General features: G+C 34.7%; 1 protein-coding gene across 8 annotated transcripts in view; it reads right to left on the minus strand.

The window, feature by feature from the left end:
• CAST (calpastatin) overlaps nucleotides 1-26,432 on the minus strand; it is a 121,338-nt gene that overhangs the window by 81,949 nt on the left and 12,957 nt on the right. For 6 of the 8 annotated variants that reach the window (XM_074282024.1, XM_074282025.1, XM_074282026.1 and 3 more), the window contains exons 2-3: nucleotides 25,294-25,362; nucleotides 13,498-13,566 (exon numbers count right to left, since the gene is read on the minus strand). In XM_074282024.1, coding sequence (XP_074138125.1) covers nucleotides 13,498-13,566; nucleotides 25,294-25,362 — 138 coding nt within the window. Of the gene's footprint in view, nucleotides 1-10,054; nucleotides 10,215-13,497; nucleotides 13,567-25,293; nucleotides 25,363-26,432 lie in introns of those variants that run through there. The other 2 variants (XM_074282031.1, XM_074282030.1) reach the window with 1 other exon arrangement.

Genomic DNA, 26,432 nt, shown 5'->3' on the forward strand with positions numbered 1-26,432 from the left:
CCCCTCAATTGGAGAATGGCTGAGTAAATTGTGGTATATGAATATTATAGAATATTACTGTTCTGTAAGAAATGACCAGCAGGATGATTTCAGAAAGGCCTGGAGAGACTTACATGAACTGATGCTGAGTGAAATGAGCAGGACCAGGAGATCATTATATACTTCAACAATAACATTATATGATAATCAATTCTAATGGATGCAGACCTCTTCAACAACAATCAGTTCAATAGAGCAGTAATGAATTGAACCAGCCACACCCAGCAAAAGAACTTTGGGAGATGACTATGAACCACAACATAGCATTTCTAATCCCTCTATTTTTGTCCACCTGCATGTTTGATTTTCTTCACAGGTTAATTGTACTCTATTTCAAAGTCCAATTCTTTTTGTACAGCAAAATAACTGTATGGACATGTATACATATATTGTATTTAACATATACTTTAACATATTTAACATGTATTGGTCAACCTGCCATCTGGGGGAAGGGGTGGAGGGAAGGAGGGGAAAAATTTGAACAAAAGGTTTTGCACTTGACAATGATGAAAAATTACCCATGCATATATCTTGAAAATAAAAAGCAAAAAAAAAAAAATGGATTTGACAGGTAAAAGACCATTGATAACTTTGGAGAGATCAATTTTAGTTGAATGATGAGGCTGGAAGCCTGATTATAGAGAGAATGAGAAAATTAGTGTGTGAATTTCATATCAAATTTTAACTATGTTATGCTGTATTTTTATGTTGTATGTATATTTTTATATTATATAAGATAGTTCAGTGGTTTAATGGATAAAGCACTAAGCCTAGAATTGAGAGGAGCTGGATTCATCTTGCCTCAGTTTTACCAGTTGTGTGATCCTGGGCAACTCACTTGATTTTTGCCTCAGTTTTCTCCACTGAAATATGGGGATAATAATAATACAACCTTCCAAGATTGATGGGAGCATCAAATGAGATAATATTTCTAAAGAGCTTAAGGCATAAGGCCAGGCACATAGTCGACATTTAATAAATGCATACTTCCTTTCTTCCTTTCTGCACTGGGGTTTCTCAGGTTAACCAATCTATAGAGCAAGATACTGCCTTTGAGAAGAATTGATACATAATTTTATTCTTTTCAATTTTTATAAAGGTTTCTCATTGTTACATTTTTGATTTTGTGATATAAAATTGGTGAAATCAATCCAACCATATTATTAGCATATTATATATACAAGGCCTTGGGTTCCTTGGGCAGCTAAGAGCACAAAGATAAAAAATAGACATATAGTCCCTGAAACCTAAGGGAGCTTACAATCTTATAGAGAAGAAAAGAAAACACACTCAGATAATTGTAGATAGGCAAATAATTATAATGCAAGATAGCATGATAAATGTGCCATATCAAAAGGTTCAGGTAAAGGAAAAAGCCTATCTACTTGGGGTATACAGAAAGAGGTATTCAGGAAAGACTTCATGGGGAAATAATTTCAGATCTGGGACTTATGAAAAGGTAGAATTTCAAAAGTCAAACACAGAGGTATAGGAATACTTTCTGATGTTATTGTTGTTTGTCCATCTGGCAGAGGACCAATGACATCATGAGGATGATTTGCAAATGAACTGGATATGAGTGGGAGAAAGGAACCTCTCTCTCTCCTCCTAGAGTTATCAAAGTCCAGAGTGGTGTCGGCCTAGGATGCAGTGGGTGACCTTGGCCTTTCAATCGAGATTTTTCCCAGGTCTCAGTTTGCCTGAAACAATGCTCATTCAGTGACTAAGGGCTAGGTAATAACTGTGACAAAAGATGGCCTAATTTACTATCTTAAAAGACTTTCTAGAACAGGGGTAGCTAAATGGGTCAGTGGATAGAATATCAGGCTCTGAATCAGGAAGACCTGATTTCAAGGAGCAGCTAGATGGCAGATTACATAGAACACTGGTGGACTGACCCTGGGCACTTACTAGCTATATGACTTAAGCAAGTAATGTAAGCCCAAATGTCTCCAAAAAAAAATCTGATTTCAAATCCTGCCTCAAAAACTTACTAGCTACTGAGTGATCCTGGGTAAGACTATGCTATGTAAATGTTGTTATTATTGTCATTATTTTAATATTTTATTTTACTTTATTTTAATCTTTTTGTGTCATGGATCTCTTTGGTCTGGTAAATTTGTCTGGTAAAATATCCTGAAAAATCATATTTTTAAATGCATAAAATAAAACACATAAGACCAAAATAAAAGTCAATGTTTAATGAAAATAAAGGTAATTTTTTCCTCATCTCAGTGCATGGACCCCATGAAAATCATCTGTAGACCTTTGAGGGAGATCCCAGACCTATGTACTTCCTTTTAGAATTGCTATTCTAGATGGAAGGAATATCATGTGCAAAAACACAGAAACAAAGCATTATGGAACATTTGGAGGGGGGAGAGAATAGTTCAGTTTGACTGGAAATAGGGAGTACTACAGAGTGTATACAAGGGAGTGGTATGAAATAAAGCTAAAGAAATAGGCTGGGCTTACACTACACAGGATCTTCTATGCTAGACTAAGGAATTTAGCCTTTGATAAGCAACAAAAAGCTTTTGAGCTAGGATAAGAGTTGTGCATGAGGAAGATTAATCTATCAGGGGAGTGTAGGAAAAAATGGTTAGATGGGGAGACCAGGAAGAAGGCCAGTCCAGAAGCTACTGAAACAGTCCATGAAAAAAGATAATGCAAGAGCTTGAATGGGGTAGTAGCTGTGGGAGCAAATGAAAGAAGCATTACAGTTTCCAGGACTGTTTAGTCATTAATGGTTCTGGAGAACATCAGAGATGATTCTAAGGCTTGAAAGACTAGGTAAATATGCACATAGAAATGCCATTAGATGGAACAGAAGCAGGGTGACAGTGAAAAAAAAGCATGGAGTTTGAATTAGAAGACCTGTGTTTGAATCCTTTATGATCTTAGACAAATCATTATACCTCTCTTTCTGAAATGTGAGGGGCTTGGATTAGATAGTCCTCAAATTTATTTTTTTTAATGAAATAGGGAAATCATAACTCAAAGAGTTCCCACTGCAATGATGGAGACAACATACATGAAAGTTTCAGCCCAATAGCAGATGGAAAGGTTGCTCTTGAAAGCAGGGTTTGTCATGCATTTCTACTTATATCCACAGTACTTTTCACAGCACTTAGTAAATGCTTCACTCATTCATTTATTTATTCATACAAAGGCTCACAAATAGAGATCTGGCAGTGACCTCAAACATCATCCAGTCTGAATAAGTCACTTTAAAGTCACTTTAAAGATGACAAAACTGAGATCTACAAAAGAGAAGTGACAAAAACAATGTTAAAAACGAAGTGACTTGTTCAAGATCACACAGGTAGCAAGTAACAATGCTAGAATGTGGATCTGGGATATCTGGATTTGAGCTCAGTATTCTTGATGAAGTAGAGAGAATACTAGATGGCAATCAGGAGATCTAGGTTTCAATCCTGGTTTTATTGATGTATGTGATCTTGGGGATTTCATTCATCCCTCTGATTTCAGTATCCTCATAGAGAGATTAGAATATATTTAACAGGTGAAAAGAATTATTGGAAAAGGAAGTGAGAATGCCTTGCAGTAAGAACAAGGCTAAGTCATCTCTATCTCCACCTCAAAAGGTGATGATCACTGAGATTTAATTGACCCACAGAACTAAACCTTGAACTTGATCACCCTAAAGACCCATCTCACATTGGGGAGAGTGATTCAATGCTGCATCCTTACTGAATTACCTTTCTGAAAAATTGTTACATAAATCTTCTTTTCTTAAATGTTAAGGAAATTTGTGAATGTTTCATTTTGTTTCAATTCTGAAACTGACCTACCAGACTGTCTTGGGTCAGACCTGACTCAAAACAAATATATTTTAAATTTTATCGATGCCTTGAAGACAAATAATTTCTTGAATCAATGAATTACACTGTGTACACTGAGGACATGGTATCATTTGACCCTCATTAAGACCAGGTATGTAAATCTGTGAGATCCTTTGCAATAGGACCTTATTTACTCTTGTGAATTTATACACTGTTAACTGGAACTTTTATTTTGGTTATGTGTTTTATATTGTTAAATAAAAAGGCAATTTGAAATTAACTACTTGGAATGAAGTTGGAAGCATGTTATAATTTCTCAAATACAAATAGTTTACTAAAATACATTCATTTTTTTTACATTTCAAATACTTCAAACAATCATTTATAAGCATTTATTAAACTGTCACTATGCACAAATCTTGGGCTAAGAACTGGGGAATACAGATACATAAGTGAGACAGTTCATGCCTCCAGGGACTTATATGCTATTGGAGGACACATTTGTGTGTGTATGTTTGAGATGTCATGTGATATTTCCTACTCCTTAAATAAATATATTCAAAATACATATGCAATAAATATAAGTTGATTTATGAAGGGAAGGAATCAGGAAAGGCTTTGTATATCCATTAGAGTTTAAGCTGAGTCTTAAACAAGAATGCATTCCAAACATACAGAACAGCTTGTACAAAGAAAGGCATGAAGAAAAGAAAGGGGATGCTTTGTGTAAGGAACTATAGACTCTCTGGTCTAGATAGAGTAGGTAGGAGATTCATATGTAATAAGCCTGGATTATTAGTTTTGGGTCACTGGTAAATAGCTCTAAATATCAATGGAGTTTATATTTGATTCTAGAGGTAATTTGTAGCCACTGGGGTTTATAGATAGGGACATGACATCACTCTGAATAGAGGAAGGGTTGTAATAGGAAGACACTTAAAAGCAGAGGAAACCAAAAAGGAAGTTTTTAATCATACTCCTTGGAGAGGTGATGAAGGCTTAAACTGAAGTGGTGACTATGTGGGTGAAGAGGAGTGGACAGATGCCAGAGATGTGGCGGGGGGGGGGGGGAGGGGGATGTAGAAAAGATAATTTCTGGCAATTGACTAAATGTATGGGGTGGGAAAGAGTGACAGGTAGAGCATGACTTGTAAATTGAGAACCTGGATGACTTGGAAGGATAGCAGTATGCTAGGCAGAAATAAGGATAAGTTCAATTAAATGGCATGTTCAGCTCTGGATAAGACAGACAACTGATAGAAATTCCAAAGACTAATTTAAAAGATAATACACTTTGCCACGATAAACTTTCTGAAAAATAGGGTGTAGCAAATGTTAAGAGTTATTTAATGGAGAAAAACCATTATAGAGTTGCTCTCATAGGTCTATTGCACTCAAAACAATTTTCTGATACATAGGTTGTCAGCAAAATATTACAAAATAAGACTTCTGTTCCTTTTTAAAAAAATCCATTATTTCATTATGAACCCAACTTTCTCCTCTTTCTCCAACTCTATCTTTACATTGTCTAAATGTCCTCTTTCTATAAAAGACCCTGCTATTCTTCCAATTGCCCAGGCTTGAAGTTGTGAAATCATGTTACTTTTACCTCCCCCTTCCCAACAGTTAGCTGACTAATGAAGAGTTGTGCTAAATGACTTCATAAGATTGAGTAGTCAATGATATTCCAGCCTTCTGGTCATGCACCTCTCTCTAAACTTAGCAAGGCTGGTCTTTGGCTACAGACACAGAATCCAATGCTGGGCAGTACCTGAAATCTTTCTGGCTTGGGAGGACCCAACAGGGCTTTTGCTCTGCTCATGTAACTCTTGAAAACTCAGCATCACCTCCATGCCTTGATGAATCATCAGTAGGACTTTAGCAGGGGATTAAAAGAATCACATAATAAAGTTTTATTTATGAGTTCTTGGGTATAAGGATACTATTATTATCAGACTTTTTATACTCTACATTTCATTAGACTCATAGAGAATTAATATAGAACTCAGCTTCTTAAACTGTGGCTCACAACTCCATCTGGGGTCTTGTTATTTATAACTTGAATGTTGGGGTTGTGAAATTATGATTTATTATTAGTAAACATTTGACTTGTATATCTATTTTATATATTTATATACCCAGGGTCATATAAAATTTCCCAGATGAAAAGGATATTGAATGGAAAAAGTTTAAGAAGCCCTAACATAGAGAACATATTATATATAAAAAAACAATATAAAGAACATAAAAAATATCAAGTGCAATATTTATTTTACTGATGAGGAAATTTGGGCTCAAGAGAATTAAAAGATTTTGATTAAAAGTACGCATGACAGCTAGATGGCCCAATAGATACAGGCAGGGCCTGGAGTTAGGAGGACAGCTTTTCCTGAGTTCAATTCTGACCTAAAACACTTTCTAACAGTGTTATCCTAGGCAAGTTACTTAACCTTATTTGCCTCTGTTTCCTCATCTATAAAATGAACTAAAGAAGAAAATGGCAAAGTATTCTAGTATTTTTGCCAAGAAGATCCTCAATGGGGTCACAATCAGATAGAATTGAAATGACTGACCAAAACCAACCACAAAAGTACAAAAGGGAACAGTGTCAGAATCAGAATTTGACCCCAGGTTTTCTCACTCCAATTACAAGGGGGCTTAATGGGGTTTTTGTGAGATCACGATGGTTGTGGTGAAAGGAACTAAACAAACTTGTGGAAAACCACATATATGTGGGTATGCTCTGCCACACAGGCGGCAGCATGGAATAGTCTGATCAAAACCTGAGGTGGGAAGACCGACTTCCGTATTACATGCAAGTTCTTCAACCCTTTTGTGTCCCAGGGAACTAACTGTTCAGAGGCTGCTGATATGCATTGGTGGAGGGAGCTTCCTAATCAGGTAAGTCATGGGTCACATTCCAGGTGCACAGAAAAGAATAAATTTAAGAAGCCTTTAAGAAGCCCTGACATAGAGAACATATTATATATAAAAAAACAATATAAAGAACATAAAGAATATCAAGTGCAATATTTATTTTACTGATGAGGAAATTTGGGCTCAAGAGAATTAAAAGATTTTGATTAAAAGTACTCATGACAGCTAAATGGCTCAATAGATAGAGGCCAGTAACTATTTAGTTATTTAGATATAGAACTATTTAGATTTGGAACAAAAAAGTGAACAAATGATAATCTGAAATACAGTCTGAAAGCTGTAACTTTTAAAAACCTGCATTATAACACAGTGTGTAGCAGGGGATAAATGTTTAGTCATTGATTATTCAGATACAATTCTGAAAAGGACTTTTAAGAAAAGATCAAAAGGTAAATTTTTATGAATGGTTGATATTCAAATTCAAAATATTATTCAAATAAATTCATATATTTCTATGCTCTATATTGATAGCAAATCAGCATAAAGAGATATTATGATATAATAGAGAGAGTTCCGGAATCAGTGAAAAAGCTGTTTTATTCTAAAGTCTCTTTTTTAGCCTTCTCACTATTATTATTAATAAATATATTATTAATTATGACTTTTTACTGTGGAAAATAATATGGTTAGTATGTTCTATAAAACAGGCACATCAAAGCTCAAACTCAGGAAATCATGGGTGTCAGGAGCAAGTTATTTAATCTCCCAGTGCTACAGATAACTCCTTAAGACGATATATGGCAGACAAATAGTTGTTCTGCTAGCAAGAGGAAGCTAGAGGACTCAGTGGATAGAGCCCTGAGTTTGCAGTCAGGAAGACCTGAGTTATAATTCATCCTTTGATTTTGAAGAGGACCAGTGACATCAGGGGATTAAGGTTCTGGCTTGTGTGTGAATTGGATTTAATAAGGCAGAGCTGCACAAAGTCATCAGACTAACTCTATCTTCCAGAGTCACTGAAGTCACTGAAGGCAGGACAAAGGTCAGGATGACTGGTAATGGCCTGGAATCAGTAGATGACCTAGGCCACCTGGATATCTAACCTAGCTCTAAGTGCTCCAAGCACTGCCTCAGCGCCCATATGGTCATGGGACAAACTGTTCTCATCACCCATTTGTCTAGAAGTCTTCACATGCTTGAGGTAGACGTCACCCTAACTCACCAATAGGTTTGAGGCTACCTGTCTGCTGAGATAGAGTTTCACTAGGGTGTGGCTGCCATACGTGCTACAGCTGCTTGGAGCCCCAGGGGAGAGTGGAGTAAAGTGGACAAAGGTGGATGAGCAGCCCTAGGGGGCTCAGCAAGCCCTCACACAGAGATACTGGTCTTATACATCTCCTGGCACATAGTAGATGGTATAACACTGTTTATTTCCTTCCCTGTTTTGCTGCAATAAGGACCCAGTTGAAATTAACTGAATTCAAATCAGGACTTAGACTAGCTGTATGGTCCTGGGCAAGTCACTTAACCCTATTTGCCTTAATCTACTGGAGAAGAAAAAGGCAAACCTCTCCAATGTCTCCGCCAAGAAAAACCCATGGACAACATAGTCCATCCCAGTTGTGAAGAGTCGGACATAACTAAATGACAAGTTATTCCTCATTGGTGAAGATAGGTTTCTAACAAGGAGTTCCCTATGATGTAAAACCAGAAGGCCAGACCAAAAAAAAATATTCAGAAATCATTATCTATTCATTCAGTGGAAATGTGCCGCTCAATTACATAAGCCTACTCAACTACAATAGATATTTATACCTATTAAATTCTGCAATCTACATAACTCAATAGAGGGTTTAAGAAAACTTGGAGAGCATTGCTACATTCACATTGATTCTGTTCCCATCTTGTCAGAGCATTTATTCCATCATTTTGGAGATCTTTAAGGAAGCATGATTTTGCTAAAATGAAAATAGTTTTTTTACCATATCAATATGGCAAGTAAAACACTCCTTCCATCCCTTATGCCCCTAGCCTTATTTATAATGAGAATATTCACTTTCACAGATTCAATTGCTGGGTCTCTAAGAAAAATAAAACTCACTGCAATGCAGGGGTTGACTGAGCAGCATAAACATTTATTCAAATTCAAAATATTATTCAAATAAATTCATATATTTCTATGCTCTGTGTTGATAGCAAATCAGTATAAAAAGGTATTATGATATAATAGAGTTCCGGATTGAGCAAATGACTGGTCCACAGACTATTAAATAACAAAGGACCCAGATTCTAAACCTCTTACAAATAAAAACTGTGAACCCCTCTGGGTCTTATTTTGTAAAATTTTGTAAAATGAGCTAAATCCTATGATCCCATAACTTGGTGACTAAAGGAATGACTTGCTGGCCAGAGATTTGGTTTGTAATCCTTATTTTTATTCCCTGAAAACCTGCATGGTGCTAGGCAAGTCACTTAAATATTCTGTGCCTCAGTAACTATAGCTGTAAAATGGGGATTATTTTCTCTAATAATTTTGGTAATACTATTTAATGGGAGTGGAAACAGTGAGCAATTGGAAGAACAGGACTTATTAAAACATAATGTGGTGCTCTTTATAACTAGAGTATCGACGAGTATATGGGAACTGAGTATTGATGTCACAACAAAAGATTTCCTTTGGATACCACACCCCATCTATGCACTGCTAAGTACATCATGACCAAAGAATGTTAGAACTAAAAATAGGCCTAGGAGCTCATCTCATTTTACAAATGAGGAAATTGAGGCAGAGAAGTGAAATGATGGCCAATGTCACCCGGATGATCAGCAAGGAAAGCAGAATACTAACTCTGTACCTTTGAGGACAAATCCAGTGACCTTTTCACCATCTCCCCCGTCTATGTAAAACTTTAATGTTCATTTATCCTATAATTTGGATAAATTAAAGTAGTGAAGACAAATTTGATTTCATATAAAAAATAAGATCTACTTTCTATATTTCAGCATTCTGCTTAGGTTATCTAGATGTCCTGAGTGGCGTTTAACCCTACACATTCTGTCCCTACCTCTACCTGCATTCCCAATTGAAAAGCTAGCTAGAGGGAGAAGGGGAGGGGAGAGGAGGGAAGAGACCCTATCTAAACTTTAAACTCATCCATAGAGCAACATTTTTTCCACTCAATAAAAAGTCAGACTCAAAGGCAGCAGGTGAAGGGGAAAGGCAGAGGCAAAGGGGAAAGGCAGAGGCGAAGGAGCAAGGCTACCAAGGAAGTGACTATGTAATACAGAGAAGCCAGATCAGAGCAGGGAAGCAGTCCCAAAGCAGTACTCACTTTATGCAGGAAGCCTGAGTCACTCTGAATTTCAGCTCCCTGTACTTCAGAGATCCTTATTTTCCAAACGTTTTCATTTTTTATTTTTGTTGCTTTAAGAGGAGCCTAGTTGTGGTTTCCGTTTTTGACACAATCACTGTCCAGTAGTTCTCCCTTGGATAGGACACAGCTGGTCCCGAGGGTAGCTACGTATGTGGGTTCCGCCTTCCTGCCTAAGTGGCCCCACCTCCTTTCACCACGGAGTCTCACACACCAGCTTCCTTCAGGGAAGAGAAGTGCTTGGACTGATGTGACTGATTTGTCAGAAGAGCTGCTATATATACACTCAATTCGAAAATTTTAAACTGTGGAAACATGCCACATAATTCACCCAGTGTGATTGCTTAGATCAAAATTAGGGCACTCAGAGATGCCCTGGGGGTTTGGGATTGGGCAATGAGGGACCCTAAGCAGCTCAGATTATATACAATAGATCACAAGTGGGCCCACAAGGTTCCCAAGAGTGGGAAACAAATTCCACTGGTTGCGCTCACGCTTTTGTTACATTATTTTTTGGAGGGATGGGGTGGAGTGGGGTGAGTGGGCAGAGAAGAGCCATATAGTCCAATTTCCCTATTAATCCCATTAAGGATTACTCTGCCTTTACCCCACACCCACTCTACTCCCTTCCTCCATGATTTTATACCTATGGTGGGGATAGGTATTAACAAACTCATTCATAAATAATGATGAACAATTAGTCACCTGGGATTTTTTTTTCCTTCTTCAAAAGGTAGTCTGTCTCTCTAATTCAATATCTAGCAAATCTTATGCTGGAGGCAAAGAAAGGGAGGGGACTGGAGAGTGAAGAGTAAATTTTGTAGTCATACATGATAGCATTGTAGGGACTAGGATCTAGAGGTTTTTTCTATTCCAACCCTATATTTGGCAGAGAAAGAAATTGAGAGTCCGAGAAATTAAGATCTCAAAGGCACAGCTGAAAGGGCAAAGCTGGAATTTGAACCCAGGTCGCGTGACTCAATTTCCTCATCTGTAAAATGGAGATAATAATAGCACCTAACTTTCATATGGTTCTTGTGATGATCAATTGAGATAATATATGTAAAGCATTGTGTAAATCTTAAAGCACTACACAAATTCTATTATTATTATTATCATTATGATGAGAGCAGGTTATAGTAAAACTATCATTTCTTGGATTTCTGGGTTCAAATCCTGGAACTTCCACTTATTATTTTGACCTTAGCCATCTATTTAACCTTCTAGACTCCATCATCATTTCTTAGAAAAACACCAAGAATTGATGTACTAATTTAATTGTTTTTTTTTAATTGATGAACATGAAAAAATTATTAAAACAGTAAACTCATTTTAAAATTATTTTTTTTTTCTATTGAAAGACTGTATAAGAGCTTTCCCAAAATAGGGTTGGCATTCAGATAGGTTTACATAAACTGTGATTTAATTTATCTTTCTTAATTTTTTTCTTTTTTAAATTTTACTCATATAAGGAAGTTCCTATAAGTAATATCTTTCCAGCAATGCAGATGGGCATCTGTACTGAAATGTATCATTTTAGAAAACTGTCTAAACTGATAGTTTACATGACTTATCCAGGGTCACATAGCCTGCAAATATCAGAGACATAATTTGAATCTAAATCTGCTTAAGTCCAAAGCCTTCTCTGGATTTCCTATGCACGGCACACTCTCCCCACACACCTGGAATGTGTTCCCTTCTTTAATTCTGCCTCATAAAATCCATCTCTTCCTTTAACTCACAACTTGGACACTAACTTCTGCATGAAGTTTTTCCAAATACTCCAGCTGCCAGTACTTTATCTCCCAAACTATAAATACCATTAGTATAGAAGTTTCTTAGAAGCATGGTTTGTTTCATTCTTTTTACTTATCTCCTCAGTGCCTGGCACAGTGACTGATTTAGAATTTGCATTTAAAATTTTTTTGTGGACTGATCACCTCTTGCATCTTGTTTATACAATTAATTAATTTCTTGGTTTGATAATTAATATTTCAATTAAAACCAGTTGTGTTTCAAAAGTTTTCTTATTTTAAGAATCTTCACAGGGTAATTTTTTATATTCTAGATTCCAAATGACACTGTGTCTTTATAGTATTCCTATAATATTTGGTTAAGTAAAACCTTATACTTTGTTTCATAAAGTTTTAAAACAAAACATCTTCTATTCTCCCATACTAAAAGAGAATTCTTGGTGAAGTATTCCTTTTTATTTTATGCCAACAGGAAAAAAAAGGTAACAAACCATTACATGGGAATGAAATCATATGTTCAATTGAAAAAGGGCAAGGCAAGACCAGTTATAGAAAGAGTAACTCATAAATTTTATTGGTGTTGGGGGGGGGAAGGAAGAGAAGAAATGTTTATTAAGTGTTTACCATGTGCCAGTCTCTGTGCTAACAAGTGCTTTACAAATATTATCTCTTTTGATCTCCATTAAAAAGCCTAGGAAATGGATGCTTTTTTATAACAGTTTTTCATTTTCAAAATATATGCATAGTTTTCGACATTCATTCTTGCAAAACCTTGTGTCCCAATTTTTTCTCCCTTTCTTCCTCCCTCCCCTAGACAGCAAGTAATCCAATATATGTTAAACATTTGCAAATCTTCTATACATATTTCCAAATTATCATGCTATGCAAGAAAAATTAAATCAAAAAGGAAAAAAAATGAGAAAGAAAACAAAATGCAAGCAAACAATAACAAAAGTGAAAATACTATGCTGTGATCCGTATTCAATCCCTGCAATTCTTTTTCTGGATGCAGATGGCTCTCTCCATCACATCTATTGGAATTGGACTGAATAACCTCATTGTTGAAAAGAGCCATGTCTGCGAAGGGTGTTTTTTTTAATCACCATTTTTATTCCTATTTTACAGAGGTGGAAACTGAGGCAAACAGAACTTCAATGATTTTTCCAGTGTCACAGAACTAGTAGTAAGTCTCTGAGGCTATCTTTGAACTGAGGCCTTCCTGACTCTTAACCCTAATTGATTCTTCATTCTAATCCTAACCCCAAGATCTGATGCTCTGTCTATTGTGCCATTGAATTCTCTATATGAGAAGTAGAAACAGCCATAGGTGGGAGCTTTACTCCATGCTCAGTACTCTATCCACAACGACACCTAGTTATCCATTTGAAACCACCTATTGATCTCAAAGCTGAAAAGTTTTAATAATCTAGCCATATCTTAAGATGTAAGCACTTCATGAAAAAAAAAAGCTAATTCAATTTCTGTTTTGCCTCCATATGCTAACATCAGCATATCATTGCATAATAAATAGGGAGACAAATAAATATCAAGAATGATTTTTGTACTTTTTTAACCTCTTCCCCCATCATGGATATATGATGTCATATTTAAAATTCTCCATCACACAATGACACAATAGATGGTACTTACCGTACTAGATGTTGTTCTATTTGCAGTTATCCTGGAGGGGTCACTGCTGCTGTGACTTGCTCTTTTTTCCTTAAAACACAAACAAAATTGCAACATTAGTGAGTGGAAATATAGCAACAAAGAAGTCAAGCCAAATTTTTCATTTCAATGCAAACATATTCTCAAGGGGAAAAAAAAATATATATATATATATACATATATATATATTTTGTAACTAGCATACCAGACTGACAAATATCATATTTTGCCTGAAAAGCAAAGTTTTCATGCTTTGCCTGAAGATCATCCAAATTTTAAAAGAGGGATAGGAATAAGACCTAACATATTTGCAAACATCAAACTTTTCATATCTTTTTCAACGTAAATATTAAAACATAAAATGGGTTCAAATTCTGCTCCTGCTTTTTTTAGTGATCTTTTAGAGGTGTGAAAAGGTATCTCAAGGCCATCTCCACTTTTGTCTCCTTAATGGAATTCACATCCTAAAAGGAAGTGAATTTTCACTTAGAAAAAATGCTCTATTTGGGGGTTGTGTTACTCAGTAAGAGCTTTGTCTTCAAGTACACAACAAATATGACCAAAAATAGACAAAAGCAGTTATGTGACTGTGATACCGCTATAACAACATACAATAATCAAATCATGCTCTAACACCTACCTATAAAATGATCATTGATGTACTACTCTATACACTATCATAAAAGGAGTCTTGATGTGCTTGTTATTGTACATATGGCTCATAAAAATATGGCTCTTTTGTATCACAGACATGATCGAAATCCAATGTGGTTGATATAATAAATGTTAAATATTTAACTAACACTGATTTTGCTTGTTCTCTTAGAATTTAGGTGTTTTTTTTTTTCTTTTGAGAAAGGAATTCTCTGAAAAGCAATTTGAACTGATGTCTTCTTTTTTCAAAGAATCCTAAAATTATAAAGGTTCATAGATGTCATCTAGCCCAACTTCCTACCTGGCGCAGGAATTCTCTCTACAACACCTCTGACAAACAGTCTTGGTCACCTATCTCTAGCTAGATATAAGAGCATGTAGGTAGGGCAGTGGATAAAGTGTCAGGCCTGGAGTGAGGGAGACTCATTTTCTAGAGTTCAAAGCTGGTTTTAGACACCAACTGTGGGATCCTGAGTAAATCACTTTCCCCTGTTTGCTTTAGTTTCCTCATCTGTAAAATGAAGGTGCTTGTGTACCAGTGCAAAATTATTTCTAAAGTCTCTCCCAACTCTAAATATTTGACACTATTATACAGTTCATTTGTTGTAAGTTTGAATGCTGGTAGACCAATAGTTTAAATTCTAATAAAATTCCACTACTACTACTACTACTATTATCTAGCATTTAAATATAATGGATTTGCAAAGTTCTTCACATATGGTAACTCATTTGATGAGTTTCAACATTCTTATAAGGTAGGTGCTATTATTATGTCCATTTTATAGATAAGGAAACTGATTCTGAGAGAGGGTAAGTGTTTTGTCCAGAATCTAGCAAGGAAGTCTGAAGACGGATTTGAACACATCTTCCTGACTCTAAATCCTATGCTTTACCTACTTGATATAGAGTAGGATTGTGGCTTAGTGGAGTCAGGAACATTGTTGTTCAGATCCCATCTCTGATGAATACTGGCTGTGTAATACAAGGTAAATCAATTTTCAGGGGCTCTAAACAATTTTGTAAAACTATATGTTACAGAGCAATTGCTGATTTGCATTGGTAAAGGGGATTTTTTCAGTGAAAGTTCCTTAGATCAGTAAAATTACTAGTTTGACAACAGCTGATATCAGATAGGCAACTCTGAACGATTATTCATTTACAGTGGTCCTCAAACTTTTTAAATAGGGGGCCAGTTCACTGTCCCTCAGACTATTGGAGGGGGGGACTATAGTAAAAACAAAAACAAAACAAAACAAAACAAAACAAAAAACACTCTGTCTCCACCCCTCAGCCCATCTGCCATAACCTGGCAGGCCACATAAACGACCTCAGCCACTGCATCTGGCCCGCAGGCAGTAGTTTGAGAGTCCCTGAAGTCAGCAAATATTGTTAAGATTACCTTGTGCAAATCACTATGGAAGTTTAGGGGAACTACACAAACTACTGCAATACTCAGTATTACCTCAGAGACGGGACTCTTTCCAAAGATGCAGATTGAAAATCATTGATAGAATCCTATTTGGTTCTTGTCTATGTTCTCCCATAGGTTAGCCACAAGTAATCTACTCCAAGGGCTTGAGAACTTCTCTTAATTATCCTGGCATAAGAATACTAATGATATCCAGATAATAATCTTTTTCTCTTTCTAAATCATATAAGTTTAGAGGACATACTTTGCCCAACCTACTTATATCCTAGATAGCCTCTACAATTCCTAACCTTGATGGTTGGGAAAAGGTAGATAGTTGTTCTCAACTATGATCCTTTATTAATCATGAAAAAAAAAACCCTGGTCTTTTGATTCAGATATAAGCTTGAGCTTTTAAAGTAACTTCATTATTTCCTAAAGGCAATCTAGTGACCCTCCTCATATTGTTCAATTCTGGATCCATTTCCTTGGGGAAATTGGGGAACTCTTTGATTTGCTGTATTGAAAAACCTCCTATGGAACTGGATATGTATTCTGATTCCTTGCTAAAAGGCACATGCCCTGGAAAAATGACACAACAACTTCTTATTGCTCCCTATGACTGACAGGTTGCAGCAAAGGTAATTGAGTCAGGAAGAGTTTCTGATTCTGTGGGTTATAAGAGGAATTTAGGAGAATTTAGGAATATAAGAGGAATTTCTTTGGGGATACATAGAATACTTTCTCTGTCTTGGACTTCCAGTAAGAGATAGGGAAGGATTTCTTTCCCTTCCCTATATCATAACAGCAAAAAATGCATGGAACTGAGAACATATATTTATTTTGCTTTCTGTTTTCCTCCCTGAGTCAGGTTAGCAGCCAGCAATCCTGATAACTAGACATTTCCAATCATGATGTTAATCTCATGAGTTTGAAAATTGTAAGAATCATAATTGGATTCCAGTATATAAGCATTTCAGTGGATTTCTGAAATAGCTTACTTCTCAGAAGAGAAGACCACTGATAGCATCATCTTGAACCTGGAAGACCTAGTAAGAATAAGCTAGGAGATCTGGAGCTTGTCAGTTGGCTAAACAGTACATGCCCAAGATGTATTACATCACTTACAATTTAGTGAACTGTTTGCAAAAAATTGGGGAAAAGGTAGAAATGCCTAATCATCTCTCCAAACTTTGGAATTTGCTCCTTTAAATAAGGACACCCATTTTTGAATATTTTAGACCCTTGCTTACCTCTAATTTCTTATATCTACAATTTGCTAAGTCCTGATGATTCCAATTCTAGTCTTTCTCTTATATCTGTGTTCTCTTATTTATTTTTTTTCAGGCATTATCATAGAGTATAGGCCCATATTACTATTTTCCTAGAATGCTGGATCAACAAGTCTCTCTGTTTCCACTGTTTCCTTTCTCTCACTTTTCATTTACATTACATCAGCTGGGTTTATGTCATATTGCCTTCTTGGACTGTAAGTTTCATGAGAATGAGGACTAAATCTTATCTAACATTTTTATCTTCCCTAATGCCTAATACAGCATTCTGTACATTGTAGGCATTTAATAAATATTTGTTGAATTAGTACAGTTAAATTTAGTTTAAATATGAGAAATATGACCCTATGATAATTACAAGTAAAAGGGATTAAGTTAAAATGTTTGAAATTATGATCTATTAATTTTGAGAAATATTATAGTATTTGACATTGATATATAATTCTTACCATATAAAGCAATTATTCAGTAGATTTTTAAATATTATCCTGATTTATAATAGCCAAGCAAACTGTGGGGAATGGGCTGACCCTTCTCCCTCCTTTACTCAGGTCAGATGGGCTTGCTTGTCTCTATCTGTGAACTTAGTCCTACCTACCCCTTGCCTCCAGTTTTCTCTTTGGTCTCAAGAGAAGCTTCCTTATTAATGTTCCTACTTTCTGTCTCTCCACATTCCTGATATTCTGTGGATAACTTGGATTTCATGACTGCTCCATCCTTTCTTGTCTATATAGCATGTATACTGATCATCAATCCTTAATTATGCTCATTTGTTCATCCAGAGTCCCAAGCTCTGCAAGACAGATGCATCTGCAAGATAGGGTCATCTTGAGTGGTTGAGCCTAGCATCTATGCTGCCTTCTCTACTTACCTGATCCATTCTTGTTGTTCTCAATAGCTTAGCTCTAGGTTAATTGTGTTTCAAAAAGTCTTACATCTGGAAGTGTGTAGGGCCTAACCATTATCAACTAGCTGGTCAAGATGTGAGTCATTTGTTAAATTACAATAAGTGGACACACCCACTAGTAAAACTGAATTGTTTCAGTCTTGACATTCTTGGTTGAAATGAAACCAGAAAATAAAAGAAAATTACAGTGAACAGGAAAGATTGAGGACAGATTTTTCCAGAAAAGTTAAAGGAGTAGTGGAGATGATTTTATCTTATCTGAAAATTCAGATAAAAAAGCAGCTGAAAAAAATTTTAGGTAGAATAAAGTATTTGAGCTTTCCAAGAGAAGAGCCAATACAAAAGGATAGAGATGGAGTATCATGTATGAGGAACAGTCAGTAGACTAGTCTGGCTGGAACATTTCATGTATGGCAGGATGTAATGTATAAAAAAGTTGGAATGATTATAAAGAATTTAAATAGGAGAGTGATATGGTCAGATGTGTGTTTTTGGAAAAATTATGGACAGGCAAAGGCTTGAGGCAGAGAGACCACTGGGAAGGTTATTCCATAGGAGAGGAAATGAGTCTGAACTACAATACTGACTGTGTGAATGGAAAAAAGGAGATGGAAGTGAGAAGTGTGGAAATAGTAACAAAATGCTATAATTGAATAGTAGACTAATTGAATAACAATTAAACTAACTGGATATCAGGGTTCAGTATAAATGAGGAGTCAATAACACTGATGTTATAAACCTACAAGACTGTTAAGATGGTAGTGTCTGACAGAAATTGGAAAACTTGTGAAAGAAATGTTTTGAAGGAGGGATAATGAGTTATTCTGTAGAGTGAGATGCCTATAAGAAATCCAAGAAACATAGATATGAAATTTATGAGCCAATATCTGTTAAGATTTGGTAGACCTTACAATTTATATCAAGTTATGCGCTGATACTTGGTAATTTCAACACAAAAGGTGAGTAAAAGCAAAGGATAGCTAAAAAAATGAAATTGCTGATTACACTTCTAGAGTTAGTAATAAAAGAGAGGCTGAAGACTTATTAAGTACATAGAGTTTTCACACCTTTACAATCTTGAATACTTTCTTAGAGGGAAGGGTAGATAAATGCCAAAGTGGATACAGAGCTGGAAGACATCTTCCTAAGTTCAAATTTCACCTTAGACACTACTACCATAACCTGGTTAAGTCTTAATAGTATTTGACTCAATTTCCTTATCTGTAAAATGAGTTGGACAAGAAAATGGCAAACTACCTTGGTATCTTTACTACAGAAACCCCAAATGGGGTCATGAAGAGTCAGTTATAACTGAAAAAAAACTGTTTTGTTTTTTTGTTTTTGTTTTTTTTTTTTTTACCTAGTGCAGCCTCAGAGCTTAGTACAGTGTCTAGTACATAGTAGTTTGTAGGTGTTTAATAAATATTGACTAATGAATGAATGATTATTTGTACACAGTAAGAGCTGATACATTTGGGTTATTTGGAATGTAATCTTAATCCTGGGGGTACTTATAGAAGTGGAAATATTACTAAATAAAACAAACATGGGAAGAATCCTGAAATGAGAGTGAAATGAAAGCTATCCTCAGAGCAATCTCTCTCATACACATATCAGAAGAAGTACAAGTCAACAATAATAGAAACAGAAAGCTAGAAGAAAAAAACAAAAATAAATAAATGATATGGTACATGATTAAAACACTCTAATCTTGCCTATTTGAACCAATTATTGATGCTAAAAATGGGAAATGGATTGAAGAAAAGGCACCTACACTTTCTATAAAAGTTTCATATAGAAATTTTAAAAATATATATCAATTGCTCCATGAAGATGACCAAAAATGACCTAAAAATTGTCTTATCCAGCAAAGAGACAAGTTGCCAAGTTGAGACAGCATTGCATTATAGAACTTAGACCTGTACTCAGAAAATTTCAAATCCAGCCTATGACATAACTGGATGTTTGAGTTCTGATTAGTTGCTTAATCTGCGTGTCCCAGACAAATCTCAAACCCTATAAATTGCAGAGAAAAAGCTGATCTGCATCAAAGAAGAAGATTCTTTAAAGGCAACTTCTTACACTGATTAAAAAAAACAGATTGAATAAAAGAAAAAAAAGGGGGAAAGTATTGACAGGAAGAGAAAAAATAGGAATGATCCAATATTTACTTTGAATTTTGAAAATCAAAAATCCTTCATTGACAGAATTTCACAATGAATTCTACCTCCAGAATGGGTTTAGAGCAGCTCTGTGACTTGGTTGTTTAATTGAGGATTTTAAATTTAGTTTCATAAAATCCATTGTTAATACATATTTTGCATCATTAATGCATTGTTGTTGCATATTTATGCATTATTATGCATTGTTGATGCATATTTCTTAGGCATCACATAAAATAACAAACCCCAAAACACCTGTGTAAACTAGGCTCATATAGAAAATTACAACTGACCATAATATTTTTAATGAGACATATTAGGAGAAGATAATTGTGTTGGGAATAGAGTAAAAAAAAGTTACATGTGTGAGAAAATGTGGAAAGTGGAATGTTTCTTATTTTTCTTTCACATGGATATGCATGCCCATTTAGGTAAATAAAGCCTCTTGATTAAAAGTGATTTTTAAACTCACAAGTCCCAATCTTTTCCAAGGGAAATTTATTGATTACCAATAATCTTCAAAGATCCTAAAATGATAAATTATTACATAGGCCCTGTTACTACAGATCAGAAAAGGCAAGGCTTAAATCACTAAGACCATACTAATTATCATCAAAACAAAGCAACTAAATAATTTAAAATTTACTTTGCACATTTTGGGAATAAAAAAAGTGTCAAATAACTAGAGAGTGTAAGTTCGCCCAGGCATTTTACGGGAAAGGGATAGGAACCAAACATCCTTTGAGGCACAATTTCCACTTTCTTCTATTTACAATTACCTGCAAAACCATAGCCCATCATTTAAAAAAAAAAACAACAAAACTAAGATCTGAGTATCTGTGAGGTCATGTACACCTTATGATCATAAATTACACCCCCAAGGAACTCTTTGAGTTGTGTTTTTAAAATGAGTATATTTTCCCATGTAGCCAGATGTGTCTGTCAAATTCTTTAATTAAATTTGATTATAGGTTTCAAAAGGAATCTTCCTCTAAAAATATTTAGAGATGTTGATGATATTTTTGAATGTTTTCACCTTTGCTATTTCCAGTATTTTATATTTTAGAATCCTTAGACTAGTTTTTCTAATAATTGTCAAATCCAAAATTCTAGAATTTTTCAAAGGGACTTAATAGTGATTAATAAACTTAAGTTCTTATACAGAGAAAATTACACTGTCCTGATTATCAGCACTGATCTGTATTAACAGTCTAATAATGAAACAGAAGACCCAAGTTTGAATTCTGGACACTTCATATTCTTTTATTAGGAATGCAGTGGGGCATAATGGGAAGAAAACTAGCCTTTGAGTCAGAGAATCTGAGTTCAAATTAGGCCTCTGATACTTACTACTCTATGATCCTATAGCATATGAGATTTTGGGAAAATAACTTCCCCTCTCTGCTTCATCTTTATTTTAAATTAATTTATTATTTTTAAGTATTTTATTTTTACAAATAGATGCAAAGGTAGTTTTCAACATTCACCTTTGCAAAACCATTTTTTCTTCTCACTCTTCCCCTCTTCCCTCTCCAGGACATCAAGCAATCTCATATAGGTTAAACAAGAAATTCTTCTAAATAAATTTCCATATTTGTCATGCTGCACAAGAAAAATCAAATCAAAAGGGAAAAAAACACACACAAAAAAGGGGAAAAAAAACAGGCAAATAAACAACAACAAAAGTGAAAATACTATGCTTTAATCCCCATTCAGAGTTCTCATTCTGGGTGTGGATGGCTTTCTCCATCACAAGTCTATTGGAATTGCCTTGAATCACCCCATGATTGAAGAGCCAAATCCAACCCAAGTGATCACCAAATAATCTTGTTACATTGTATATAATGTTCTCTTGGCTTTACTCACTTCATTCAGCATCAGTTTATGTAAGTCTTTCCAGGCTTTTCTAAAATCAGCCTGTTCATCATTTATTATACAACAATAATATTCCATTGTCTTAGAACTACTGCTTTAGCAATAACAGAAGAAAAATAAATTGAAGGAATTAAACTAGGTAATGAGGAAACAAAATTATCACTCTTTTCAGATGATATTATGTACTCTTAGAGAGTTCCAGAGAATCAACTAAAAAAAACTACTAGAAATAATTAACAACTTTAGCAAAGTTGCAGGATATAAAATAAACCTCATAAATCCTCAGCATTTCTATATGTTACCAAAAAGTTCCAGCAACAAGAGATAGAAAGAGAAATCACATTTAAAATACCTATAGATAATATAAAATATTTTGGAGTCTACTTGCCAAGACAAAGCCAGGAATTATATAAATACAATTACAAAACACTTTTCACACAAATAAAGTTAAATCTAAACAATTGGAAGAATATCAAGTGTTCATGGGTAAGCTGAACTAATATAATAAAAATGACAATTCTACCTACATTAATCTACTTATTCAGTGTCATACCAATCAAACTGCCAAGAAATGATAGAACTAGAAAAAATAATAATAAAGTTTATCTAGAAGAACAAAAGGTCAAGAGTTTCAAGGGAATTAGTGAAAAAAATGCAAACGAAAATGGCCTAGCTGTACCAGATCTAAAACTATGCAGTGATTAAAACCATCTGGTACTGACTAAGAAATAGAGTGAAGGATCAGTGGAAGAGGTTAGATTCATAAGACACAATAGTCAATGACTGTGGTAATCTAGTGCTTGATAAACCCAAAGATCTCAGCTTCTGAGATAATAACTATCTATTTAACAAAAATTCCTAGGAATATTAGAAAATATTATAACAAAAATTAGGCATTGGTCAACAACTAACACCCTATAGTAATATAAGGTCAAAATGGGTTCATCATTTAGACATAAAGAGTGATATTATAAACAAATTAGGAGAACAAGGGATAATTTACTTCTCAGATGTGTGGAGAAGGAAGGAAGTTAAGGCCAAAGAAGAACTAGAGAACATTATGGAATTCAAGATGGATATTTTTGCTTATGTTGACTTTAAAAGATTTTTGTACTAACAAAACCAATGCAGCCAAGATTATAAGGGAAGCAGAACTGGAGAAAAAATATATCCAGTTTCTGATAAAGGCCTCATTTCTAAAATATAAAACAGAAATGACTCAAATTTATTAAGAACACAAACCATTCCCCAATTTATAAATGGTCAAATGATATGAAAAGACAATTTTCCCATGAAGAAATTAAATTTATTTTTACTCATATAAAATGATTTATCGATCATTATTAATTAGAAAAACGCAAATTAAGACAACTTTGAGGTACTTCTTCACACCTCTCAGATTGGCTAAAATGACAGGAAAAGATATACGTTGTATAAATGTTGGAGGGGATGTGGGAAAATTGGGATACTAATACATTGTTGGTGGAGTTCCCTTCTAGAAAACAATTTGCAACTATGCCCAAAGGGTTACAAACCGTGAATACCTTTTGATACAATAGTATATCTTCTGTATCTCAAAGAGATCATAAAAAAGAAAAAGTACACACATGTAAAAATATTTATTGCAGTCTTTTTTATAGTGGCAATGAACTGGAAACTGAGTGGATGCCCATCAGTTGGGAAATTGCTGAATGAGTTATGGTATATGAATGTTATAGAATATTATTGTTTTATAAGAAATGATAAGGAGGCTGATTTCAGAGACTTACATGGAACTCATGTTAAGTGAAGTGAATATAAGGAAGAGAACATTATACACAGCAACAAGATTATATGATTATTAACTGTGATGGGCGTGGCTCTTTTCAACAATGAAGTGATTCAGGACAATTTCAATAGACTTGTGATGGAGAGAGCCAAGTGCACCCAGAGAAAGGATTGTGAGAACTGAATGTGGATCACAACATGGTATTTTACCTCTCTTGTTGCTGTTTGCTTGCTTGTTGGTTTTTCTTTCTTTCTCATTTCTCCCCCTTTTGATCTTATTTTTCTTGTGCAGAATAAAGAATGTGGAAATGTGTTTAGGAAACCCCCCCAAAAAAAACTTCAATTCCTCTTGAATCTGTTTACAGTAAAGTCTCCTTATCAAATTTTTTTTCAATGATGCCAAACCTTTTACAAATACAATTTATGTATTTAATATCAACAAACATCATTAGGAGATCAAGGATCAGGCTACCACCCAGTTTAAACAAAAACATATGCAAATATACTCAAAACTAAATTTGCTACAAGTTTGCTGTTTAGTTCTGTCTGATTCTTCATGATCCTAGTGGGGATTTTGTTGACCAAGATATTGGAGTGGTTGGCTGTATCCTTTTCCAGCTCATTTTAGAGATGAGGAATTGAGCAAAGAAGATTAAATGATGTATATAAGGTCACAAAACTAGAAGGTCTGAAGCTAGGTTTGAACTCAGGAAGATGAATAGCCCTGATTCCAGGCCCAGCACTCTATTCACAGCACCACCTAGCTGCCCAGATTTACTGAATCATCAAATGTTAGACAGTCTTGTCAGATCTGAGTCAAGTGGTCATGATTTTGCAATAGATTATATTTATTCTCTTTGTAGACATTTTTTTTTTACCACACAGATTTTAATTTTCATCCATGTTAAAAAAATAGATAGCACAAATTATTATCCTGGAGAAAAGTTCAAGCCAGAATTTTGAATTCACCCCATGTAATTGGTATCCAAATCCAATAAATGTTTTTATTTTGATATGCTTGAATAGGTTTCAAGGAGTTTATGAAACTTAGAAAGGAAAAAAAATTAAATCTCTATTTCACTAGCCTCTAACTAAAATTTAGGGTTCACTTCAATTATTTAAAAACATTATTATGATAAAAGATCCATTGGTATACCGGGCTGCTGGAGTCCATGATTAAAAAAAAAAAAAAAAAAAAAGGTAAAGAACCTCTGGTTCATTTAGCCTAATAAAGATTTTTGGGTTCAAAATTTTTTTTAAACTAGCATTTCTTTAAATTATACTTCTCTGAAAGAATAGTCTCCTTTCTGTTTTTTAACCTTAGTCTTCATTCTCCTCTGTGCATCCTCTTCTGTGACTAAATGAATTCCTTTGGAGAAAATCCAACAAACATGTTTTTGCTCCCTCTTAAAGCACTTGGTTTTTCTTTAAGTCTATCGTCCTCACTGACAAATATTACAAATTCTCCTTCATGGACTCCCATGGGGAATGGAGGTGGGGAAGTGACTTTTTGATATACTTCTTGGATCTTTCCTAAGAATCTTTCTTTCAAATTTCTTTGAATGAAGACCATTTACCTACTGGAGATATTCATATTAAGCTAAGTTACCTAAATATAGTGTAATTGCTTTGATCCCTCATTTTTTGATGTCTCAATATACCATTCTTATATGATTAAAAAGAATACACCAGTCCCCAGTACTTTGCACTGACCTCAGTTGTTTTGGATTTTTTCTTCTCCCCTGCCTTGGAAGGGGTTTCACTGTTTTTTTCATAAACATGCTGAAAAGAGAAAAACACATAATTTAATTTCCAATAAAATATTATTTTAAATAATATATGAATAATATTTATTATTATTTACCTATTATAACATTAATAACTTTTAAAAAATAAATAATAAAATATTATTTTATTAATTTCCTTACTATGTAATTAAATATTAAGAATCATAATACAATAGATGGTCATTCATTAATTTATTAATTATTTATGGATACTATGTGCCAAGTTCTATGGAGATATGGAGACAAACAAAAATGTCTGTTTTTTTGTTTTGTTTTGTTTTGTTTTTTTTTATCCCAAGAAGGTTTTATGGATGTTAGGTATGTAGACCCCACATAGTAGTCATTCTTTATAATAATAATAATGGTGATGATGATGATGATGAGCTATAGCCATAAATTTGAGATCTAAAGACTCATGCTATAATTAAACAGATCTGGCTGGATGGCCACTCAGGCATTTTGTCTCCAGCCAAGTGTGTCACGGAATTTTAAAATCCAAATTGCCACTACCTGAGACGTATGATGCACCCAAGAGATGGAATCTCTAAGGGCTGAATTTGCCCCACAGCTACACTGAGGCAACAATCAGTGCTGACTCAGAGGGCAGAATTTATTACCACCTGATTCACAGTTCCCACTTCCGGTAGTACCTTGAATACCCCTGGAGCTTTTCTGTCTCAGGGCTGGATCATAGAATGAAGGCTACACCCTAAAGTGGCAAGGCTGTACATGTTTTGTTATGCTATTAAGATAATTCCATTATATTAAAAGACTGTATTAATCGAATCTATAGCTCCCCTGAACCAGGATACTGGGAACAAATGTAAATTTTTACATGGTAAACAAATAATTATTCAGTGCATTTGGCCATTGATGGTGATATTACTAGCTCTAAATATTACTTTTTATATGCTGATTAGCAAGATATAAGTGACATGTTCACAAAATTTATGACATTTTAATAAAAATAAATTTTAAAGTGTTCCTACAGAGAAAAAAACTTTTTTTTAATGTTCATATTTAAAATCTTCCAATGCTGGTTAGAAATGAGAATACTAGAAATGT

This window comes from Sminthopsis crassicaudata, chromosome 1 (assembly GCF_048593235.1).
Source record: "Sminthopsis crassicaudata isolate SCR6 chromosome 1, ASM4859323v1, whole genome shotgun sequence".
Lineage (NCBI taxonomy): Eukaryota > Metazoa > Chordata > Mammalia > Dasyuromorphia > Dasyuridae > Sminthopsis > Sminthopsis crassicaudata.